The sequence below is a fragment of the Montipora foliosa genome, chromosome 13 (genome assembly GCF_036669935.1).
Source record: "Montipora foliosa isolate CH-2021 chromosome 13, ASM3666993v2, whole genome shotgun sequence".
Lineage (NCBI taxonomy): Eukaryota > Metazoa > Cnidaria > Anthozoa > Scleractinia > Acroporidae > Montipora > Montipora foliosa.
This window is the reverse complement of record NC_090881.1, coordinates 37552572-37562571: the sequence shown is the minus strand read 5'-3', so window position 1 is coordinate 37562571 and position 10000 is coordinate 37552572. Positions and strand designations below refer to the sequence as shown.

Genomic DNA, 10000 nt, shown 5'->3' with positions numbered 1-10000 from the left:
CACTTTGTCTGTTTCTTGGGTCTGAATGAGAACTCTTGATGTTATGAACGAAGCGTAGGACATAGGCTGTAACTCTTGTGAGCTTCTGCCAACTTAAGAAACGCAAAGGATCTACTGGGGGTTTCTGACTGCTTACGGGAGCCATAAGCTTGGTCTTCCATTTCTCGGCATCTTCTGCCATGTTTTGATAAGCTGGCTTGACTGGCCACTCTTCCTTGGGTGCTTTTAGAAATTGCGGTCCGTTTTTCCAACGGCCATTGACTTCTTCAAGAGGGATGCCTCTGCTAAGGTTGTCAGCAGGGTTTAGGTCTGTTGGGACAAAACGCCAGAAGTTGGGGTCCCAGGTAGACTGTATTTCGGCAATACGAACTCCTACAAACGGCTTAAACGAGACTGACTCTGAGTTCAACCAGTGTAACACGATCCTGGAATTTGACCAGAAAGTGACGGAAACGGGCTTAATTTTGAACTCGTCACAGATAGTTTGAGCAAGACGGGAAGCCACGAGGAACGCCATCAGCTCTAGTCGCGGGATTGTTGTTTGTCGCAGAGGTGCAACTCTAGCCTTTGCTGCGACCAGACGTACCTCCGGTCCATTTACTGTTGGCCACAGAAGATAAGCCACGGCTCCATAAGCTACGGCGCTTGCGTCAGCGAAGAGGTGCAACTCCGAATCACCGGACACATTTGCAGGCTGCAGGCACCTGGGAAATTCGAGAGTTCGAAGCTCTTGGATTTCCTTGAACAACATTTGCCAACGTTGGCCCATTTCATCAGGCAAGGGGTCGTCCCAGTCATAGTCCTTCGCTCGCCAAATGTCTTGTAACGCTATCCTTGCCTTTATTGTGACAGCTGAAGCTAAGCCAAGGGGGTCGTACAACCTTGAGATATTGGATAGGACAGCCCTTTTGGTCAGTTTTGCGATGTTTTCTTTAACATCAAAGCTCAATACGTCTGTCTGAGGATCCCATCCAACGCCTAATGTCCTCACGCCCTTTTCTTCGTCTAGATTGACAGCAGTCGGCACAACTAGGCTTTCGTCAGGTTTTTCTTCATCGGGTTTTCTCAAGGCAGCGCGTGAGAGCTCATTAAGGACGATCTGGGAGGATGATATCCACTCCTTTATCGTGAAGCTACCGGTGGCTAGAACTCTGTCAAGTTCCGTAATGCTTTGTACGGCCTTCGCTGTTGTTGGGCAAGAATGGATCAAATCGTCCATGTACCTGTCTCGTCTCGAAATCACCGCAGCATGTGGGTTGTCGTCTTCGTTGTCCTTGGCAATTTTCAGCATAACAAAACTTGCCATTTCTGGAGAGGGCTTGTCACCAAAGGTCACTCTTTGTAGGGCATAGATGGTGGGCGTCTTTGTGGAATCCAGGTTTCTCCAGAGGAATCGATGGACGTGTTTGTCTTCTTCTGGTAACTCAATCTGCAAGTACATCTTCGAGATGTCCCCCACGAAGGCAATAGGTTCTTCTCGAAAGCGAAGCAAAACGCCAAGGAGATTTCCAATAAGGCCTGGACCCTTGTGTAAGAAGGAGTTTAGGGAAACACCTTGATACCGGCACGCTGGATCGAATACTATCCTCAGAGGGGTGCTTTTCTTGTCAGGTCGGTATATCCCGTGATGTGGGAGATAATGCACTGGTTGGACCTTGCTTCTAGGTCCTTTCCACTCAGACGACGGGCCCAGCCATTCCTTTCATACTCCATTATGGCATTGTCATACAATTTGGCGTTTATGTCTGCATAATAATTGAGACGGTGCATGATGGAGAGACAGTTGATGATATCCAGTGAGAATGCTTTGAGAGCCTCTCGATTGCTTCTCCCAATCTTCTCTCCCGTTGTCAGTTTGTTGACCACTGCTCGGGCTATGACACTTGGCTGGCCGAATTGCTCCTTTAAAGATTTCAGCGCTATAGCATACATTATGCCCTTTGATCCCAGGCCGGAGATAGCTCTTTCAGCTTCACCTTTCACGTGCATTCGTAACTGAATCATTCGGGTGTTGTCTTTAAGGTGTACCTTGTCGTGGATGTGGATCTTAAATTGATCTATGAAATCTGTATAGGAGAGGGCATCGCCATCAAAGGAGGGTAGCTGTATTGAAGGAATGTCCTTGTTAGCTTCTAACTTGAAAAGCGCATCGGCTATCGTGACATTTCCTATGTCGGACTGGGGAAGGAGGGTCTCCTGAAACTCAATAAGATCATCGATCCAGGCGTCAAATGAGCGGGCATATTCCAGTTCGGTCTTGGGAGCTAGATTAAAGACGGATGCTTGCCCTGATATCTGTGAGGCCTGCTGAGCGTTACCGTGACTAGTAGGAGTTTTACTGGTGTGATTTTCAATGACTGTCAAATCCAGTGATAGACCGGTTTGGACCTGGGAGCTCAACGGTGTATAGATCGTTTTCACGTGACGTCATTATTTTCTAAAATCCAAAACTAAAGAGCCACGAAAGTTTTTATCCTCATCAGGCATACGAGGCGGTAACTTTATATCCATTTGCAATTTTAAAGCTCAATAGCGTGCTTCGTTTGGAAACCAGAGCATTTTGAATTTCTGAGTTATGGCGGTGCGTGACACGAGGCGACGATCGAGTTTGTTGAGAAATATATACTTATCTCATGATTTTGAGCCTTTTTAGAAGTTAAAGCATTAGGAAAAGTGCTTAGGTAAATAGCTGTTTGTTCAGTACAGATGATCACTCGCCTAGATAGCCAAAGTAAGTTCCAGATGTTGACACTATTTTCCGGCCGCCATATTGGTGCACCACAGAGATACACCAACATGGCGTTTTCATACTGGGCTCTGTAAATTTCTGCGAAACATTTCAACGAATATCTGAAGTTTGGGGAAACGCACAGGCCTAAAACTTGGAGAAGTGTCTTCTTCATTTATCTTCTACAACATCACGAATTCTTGAATTTTTCCACGGGATGGTTTTCGATTTATTTTTTTATTGCGTGACAGTGAAAACGATCTATTAGTCCCACTTGCTTGAGCTGTGACTGCGTTAGAACTAGCTACGTTACTTGCATGACTCGTGTCTTCTCCAGAACCATTTGCGTTACTTGCATGACTCGTGTCCGTTTCAGAACCACTCGCGTTACTTGCGTGACCCGTGGTTTCTCCAGAACCACTTGCGTTACTTGCGTGACCCGTGGTTTCTTCAGAACCACTTGCGTTACTTGCGTGACCGCTGGCGTTTTGTACGGATCCGCTTACATTATCTGCTCCTGCTGTGTGGACTTGATTGTCTTCAAGCGCAATTAAAGAACCTTCCACTTTTTCTTCAATGGAAAATACATCGTTAGCCAAATCATTTTCCCACTGATCCAAGGTGTCGTGCTCCTCTTCCTCGACGAGATCATACAGCTCGCCATTCTGACGTCGAGCTATTTCGTAATCCTTTCGAAGCTGTTGGATTTCTTTCTTAAGTCGCGTCTTGCTATCTTGAACTTGACCCTTATCGATTATTTCACGAATTCGCTTAATACATAAGGTCACTCTTCGGCGGCTTTGAGACCTTTGATTTCTCTTCTTCTTAAGGACATTCTCCGGGTAAGTTTCTTCGCTGGTCTCTCCGCTTTGGTCAGCCATCTCTCAGCATGAATGGAATGTCTGAAGGGTATACCAAATCGCCGGCTAAATCGACGCTCAAATCCTTCAGAAAATTTGGTAAGAACCCCATCAGACAATGACCGAGCCAAGGAAATCCTATTAATAGCCTTTAATTGAAGCAATTCTGAAAATTAAGTACAAAACGAACGATTTACAAGACTGCATTCCGATCATATTTGGGGCGTATAGCAAAGACGATTTCTATTATATTATAATTGACATGGCTAGAACGAACTTGAAAACGAAAATAATGCAAAAATAAGACGATCGTACCTGAAGGGTAAAACCTCGCTCGGTCTAAAAGGCATGAACTTTCTATAAAACACTGGCTGTCCTTTCCGTAAGCTAATAACAAACGTGCTTCTTTGCTGACCGCGTGTTCAATGCTACTAAGTAACTTGAGAATGAACTTGAAGCTAAGCCAGAATCACGTGTTCGATTACTTAAATCAGTTAAAGATCAACTAGTTATTATATTAAGTTCCAGTCAATGTTTAATCAAATAAAAATGTTTATAACACATGCTTAACGTCCAAGAGTGGCCACTACTTTCTGTGCGTCGGGAATGTCAACGATTAAATTTCATGTATAAGTCCTCCCATAACCTTAATGGGGTGGATCTCTTTAAGTATGTGACTCTCTCCCAATCTCAGACAAGACGATCTCTTGATATGGTATTTAACCACTTCTCTCCCCGTACTGATGTCGTCAAATTTTCCTTTTTTCCACGTACTATCCCTGTGTGGAACAGCCTCCCTCAGGAGGTTGTTTATTCCCCAAACCTCACCGCCTTTAGTTCTAGGGTGAATGTGTGGCGAAGTTGCTCAGTGACCTGACCTAAATTGGCTTTTTGCAGCTACAGTGTAGTAGATAATAATTGTACATGTAACTGATTATTTCATTATTTATCTATAGTCTTTTTATTTATTTATGTATTTTATTTGTTTATTTATTTATTCCTTTTTTTTTATTTGTAGATGTGTAATTGCATAATGTGTGAACTTGTAAGTTGCGTCACAAGATTGATTATTTGCTTGTACATTTTAGTTACATCGGTTGTTATGCAAACAAGCTTTACCGATTAATAAAACAGAAACAGAAACTTCATGCCTACATGTCTGGGCACGATTGCAAATGACTCATCAATCTCCTTGGTAACGAAGAAGGCGAGGTTGTGTGGCTGAGTTTGCTTCCGTGTCTCCTTGATAGACCGGGCGGATGAGAGTCGGTCGTATTCGTATATCTTCGCAACGATGGGCTCGTCTCTTTATCCTAAACGTTTATGGATCTCCCTTGAATGGATATTGACGATTCTTTTAACTGCTGGTGAGCTGTAATACTTTCCTTCTCGTAGATTTTGAGAACTCGATTGTTCAGTGCGAACTTGCTGTTTTGTGGTGTCGCCAGTCTTCCTTGACCGTTTAATAAGCATTTTTGTTAACGTTTTCTGATGTAGAATGATGAGCAAGTTTCATCTGTTATCTCAGCTTAAGACATAAATCTAGGTACGACTTTGGATTGTTTTACTTCCTCCTCCCTTATGACCGGAGTGCGAAATTGAAAAACGCTGACTATGCACTTTCAGTACGGTCTTTGTACCCGTTTGGTTAGAGGTGTGTGATTATCCAGGAGAACATTGGTGAAGTGGGGGTAGGGTTAGCCATTTGAATTGCTTCTGATTACAAATAAACCTCAGTTTTGTGTACTAAATGGTCCTACTGTACCACGACATTGTAACAGCTGTTGTTGCTTTTCACTACAACTACTGTAAAGAGTAACATTAATTATTGTTTTTTCACTAATGGAGTAAACTTGGGCAAGCAAATAAGAAAGCCGAGATTTTTTTAAATAGTAAATTTGTGGGAAGGGTACCCTCTCCTCAACAGTGAAAAGCTGAAAACTGTTATCTGGTCAGTGGTTCTATGTGGTGCAGAGGACTGGAAGTTGAAAAGAAAAAGCGATGAACTAAAGCTTAATTTAATGTGTGGAGATGTGATCCACCTGCTGACTACTTGCTGTGAAATGTCAGGACAGAAGGATTAGCAAGATACCAGAGGAGCCAAGTGTAAAACCAAAATTTCTGCGGGAAGTAGTGAGAAGGAAGTTGTCTCTGTTGGGGCATTCCTGCTGAGACAACCAGCAATTAGTGGGATGTCATGAGAACTTTGTCACGTTAGGTTTGATATGCTCCTGCTGGAAACAAGGACCTCCTCCCAAAGTCTATGTAGACATTTATGAGGATAATCTCACAGAATAATGCGCACAGATACGGGATGACTTTATATTGGCTGAATAGATCAAAAGCAGGATCATTAATGCCTTCTTCCTTGTCAGTCCTCTGTGTACTGTGATGTAGCATCCATGTGAAATAATAAAAATCATGTTGCAGACCTCAGACAAATTTGGTTATTATTGAAGAGATAATTTATTTGAGATATTTTCATTAGGAGATCTTTTTTATTGTTCCATTTTGCTTGAACTGTACACCAAACACATTGTGCACAAAATCACTTCCATGTATGCTTAACATTTGCGGGGAAAACTGTGAACACCTAAAATACATGTATGTCAGGAATGATTGTTTTTAAGCTAATTGTGTTTGAGGACTTCACACGCCAAAACTCTCGCACAAACTGGATAACGGTTGTAATACAGGTATTTACGACTGCACCATGAAAGCAACAATTGCTTCGGAGTGCCAGTGATCAGTGAAAGGACAAATACATGCACTGTTTTGTTTCTTTATGAGTAGTCTCAGAGCTGACATGTAGATGACCAGAATTAGCTCAAATTAAATCAATTACCTGGAAAATCGAAAGCTGACACAATTTTTGCTGCGCAAACAACAGTATAAACACTCTGCGGTTAAGCGAGTGAATTTCAGACGTCCCACACGAAATTTTAAGTATGTTTCTGGTTTGTCTAAGATATGTCTGAGGTATGTTCTGTGTGGCTCTAGTATGTTTTAGCTATGTCTTTTTTCAAAACATACCTAAAACATACATTAAAAACATACCAAAAAAGTACTTCCTTTTTTAAAATGGCATTACATACCAAAAACATATCTTAGTGACATATTATAAAAGTAGGTAAGTTGTTAAGAGAGAAATTACGTACTGAAAACATACCTTACAGACATACCAAAAAGGTAGCTACATGTCTTAAAGCAAAATCGGAATATACAATGTAGCTACTTTTTTGGTATGTCTGTAAGGTATGTTTTCAGTATGTCATTTCTCTCAGGACAACCAAAAGAGTGGCTTGAAAGATCTGGGAGAAATGACATACCAAAAACACATCTTTTCAAAGATATCATAAAAGTAGCTCAAATCTTACGGAGAAATGACATACCAAACACATATCTTTCGGAGACATATCAGAAAAGTAGCTCAAATCTTAGAGACATGACAAACTAAAAAGTAGTTCAAAATCGATCTTTAATGATAATTTATACCAAAACCATAGCTTCAAGAGATACCAAAATTAATTGAAAAAATGAGCTTAACTTCAATCTTAAATATAACAAGATTTGGTCTTATTTAAATTCTGAATGTTAATGTGATATTTGTCGAGTTAAAACTCAGACACTGATCTAATATTTCTCACTTTACTTAGCTTAAGCAGTGACACTTCCTTTAAAGGGGCCAAACTTTGACCATAAAATTAGTCTTGACACGGATAAATGAAAATAAAAGCTTTTATTCTGGTCATTCTATAGACTGTGACAAATATCATCAACGGATTACCTTATTATAAAATGTTTGATAAGCTGCTGATCGGCCTCATTTCAAAGGAACATGAAGCATAACTCTTGAGAATTACACACTCCAAGTCCGCACTTTATCCTGTCAACGAACACCTGTATCTTTCCACATTTGTTTGAGGATGAATTCGCTTGGAATCTTCTTCACTTTCCTTCAATGTATCATGAATCCGACGATAGTAAGAACCTCGGTTCCGCCATCTTGGATAACACGTGAGAGACTAGACTGGAAACTAGTGAGCCGATTTCGTTTTGGTCAGCAGTCACCAGTGCAAGCTCAGATTGCTCAGATTTCGGCGGATATTTCGGCGGTTTTATTCAAACGTTTGTATCAACGATCAGAAATTCATGGTGATTTTTAGTAAGTTTTACTCTTTAAATGCTGATCCAAGGCAAGAACAACAACTCAAGTAAAAAGGTAAGCGTTAACTATAAGCGAATAACATTTGATTTCATGCCTTATTCTCATCAAAATGGCGATTTTAAATACATTTAGAAGAGCTTGAAGTCAATTTTTCGGGCAAGAAAACTTATTAAAATGCTATAGCCCAGTAAAAATTGGTAAGCCCTTAATTAACAAGAAAAATGAAGTTTTCGATCAAATTGGTGAAGTAAATGATTTGGTATAAAAGTGCTCATATGGCAAATTACGTGCATGCATACGATTGACAAATGATTCGTTGTCACCTTTCAATGCCGAATTAGAGTCTGAGAAAACAGTTGATGTTTCTAAGTAAAGGGAGCCAAATTTATCTACTCTTCACACACTTTAATTGTAATAAACTGATATGATCACTGATGTAGAGCAATCAGGACTTGCATCATTGAAGTATATAAGTATATATGATATACGTTTATCTTATTTTTTTTAGTTGCCATGAAAGAGTAAGAGACACTTCCTGAAGAAGTTCTTTGAAGGAACGTACAGTACAGCAGGGAAAAATGCGAGCTTAGAAGCGAATTCTGTGTGCCCGACGTTTATGGTTTGATGTATTAGAGGATTACTTTTTGCTGACTTGTGCTAGTTTTCTGGTTTACCAGAAATATTGAAAAGCCTTTTTTGTATTTAAATTTAAAACAATCTTGAACCCAATCGAAAGCTTGTGATCTGAATTAAATGTTCAGGTACATACAATAAAAGACGTAACTAATTTGAAATATGTATTCAATTTTTTTTTGTCTGTGAGCCATGATGGCAACTGTAAGGTTGACAATTGACGTTTTTTTTGCTGAAATATTATTTTACAGGAGCAAGATACATTATAACCTTGTTTCGTGTGTTACAAATTATAAAAGTTGACTTCCGGTTCATTAATATACCTGTATCCAGTATGTAATTATAAGGTTGCATATTAATGTAGCCATAAATGACCTGTTGGTGAAATAAATGTTTTACATGATGATGTATCTCACTTGTGATTGTTGTACTGTAGTTTACAATTTTAAAAGCCCTGAACATGAGAAATGTAGCGATTTAGTGCATGAACTATTCCTGGTTGGTACACGCATAGGGTAGTGTGCCATATTTGTATGTTTCTGGTAATTTTGACTTAACAAATCAGCTATATATATGCTCTTGGTGGAGTGTATGTGACGGTATGTTTTACAGTGTAGGTATGGTGAACATATCCAAGACATAACTTTCAGCTTTGTTTTTGAGGTATATTTAGGAACTTCCAAAGTGCTATGTTTTAGGTACTTTTGTGGTACTATATAAATTTGTTCCAAAAACGATGCTTAATGGTATATGTTTGGTACGTCAGAGGTAGCATTAACATATCAGTGACCTACAGTACATGTACCTCTAGCATAACAAATTAAAGTATGTTCTTGGTATGTCATATGTATGTTTTTGATATGTTTTGGCTGTAATTGTCAAATTTGATATGTTCATGGTAGTTTATTGGTGTGTCTGAGGTATGGTCGACATACCCAAAACATAATTTTAGATATGACATTGTGGCTAAGGTATGTTTTAGGTACTTCCAAAGTGGTATGTTTTGGTTACCTTTTTGGTATATAAAATTTGTTCCAAAAATGATGCTTAATGGTATATTTTTGGTATGTCAGAGGTAGCAAAAACATATCAGTGACCTACCTCTGGCATACCAAATTTAAGTATGTACAATGTACTTCAATGGTATGCCATATGTATGTTTTTGGTATGTGACTGATATGTTTTGGCTATGTCAAATTTGATATGTTCTTGGTAGTTTATTGGTATGTTTGAGGTATGGTCGACATACCCAAAACGTAATTTTAGATATGTGGCTAAGGTATGTTTTAGGTACTTCTATACCTGCCAACTTTTTCTGAGATATAGGTATGAGATTTTTATCCTGGGAGTACTGGGATTTTTGAAGACGACACGACCATTTCCGAAGATTGCCGAAGATGTCCGAAGTCTTCCAAAGACGTCCGAAGTCTTCCGAAGACGTATAAATGCGAGCTTGCTCCCAGTACTTTTCACTTCAAAAATCAGAGATTGCGAGGAAGGTATTGTCATTTATTCATTTTAAACATGGTTTTCGTTCCTTACATGGGTCTGAGTTAACATATTTTTGAAAATTGTGTCAAGCAAGACGGCAACAACTCACATTTTTCAATC

At 39.7% G+C, this 10000-nt stretch overlaps 2 protein-coding genes across 8 annotated transcripts in view; one reads left to right on the top strand and one right to left on the bottom strand.

Annotated features, from left to right (window-relative positions):
• The window catches only part of LOC137983709 (uncharacterized), a 4238-nt gene extending 240 nt beyond the window's left edge, over positions 1 to 3998 (bottom strand). The window contains exons 1-2 of the mRNA XM_068830885.1: positions 3904 to 3998; positions 1 to 3754 (exon numbers count right to left, since the gene is read on the bottom strand). The exon at positions 1 to 3754 is cut by the window's left edge and continues 240 nt beyond it. Of these exons, the coding sequence (XP_068686986.1) occupies positions 1 to 1441 (1441 nt within the window). The 5' untranslated portion in view covers positions 1442 to 3754; positions 3904 to 3998. The remainder of the gene's footprint in view (positions 3755 to 3903) is intronic.
• Positions 3999 to 4819: 821 nt separating this feature from the next.
• LOC137983699 (hemicentin-1-like) overlaps positions 4820 to 10000 on the top strand; it is a 103424-nt gene continuing 98243 nt past the window's right edge. For all 7 annotated transcript variants that reach the window (XR_011118996.1, XR_011118995.1, XR_011118997.1 and 4 more), the window contains exon 1: positions 4820 to 4955. Coding sequence is in view for 4 of the 7 variants with exons in the window: in XM_068830864.1 (XP_068686965.1) it covers positions 4883 to 4955 (73 nt within the window). In the remaining 3 variants the exon portion in view is untranslated. The remainder of the gene's footprint in view (positions 4956 to 10000) is intronic.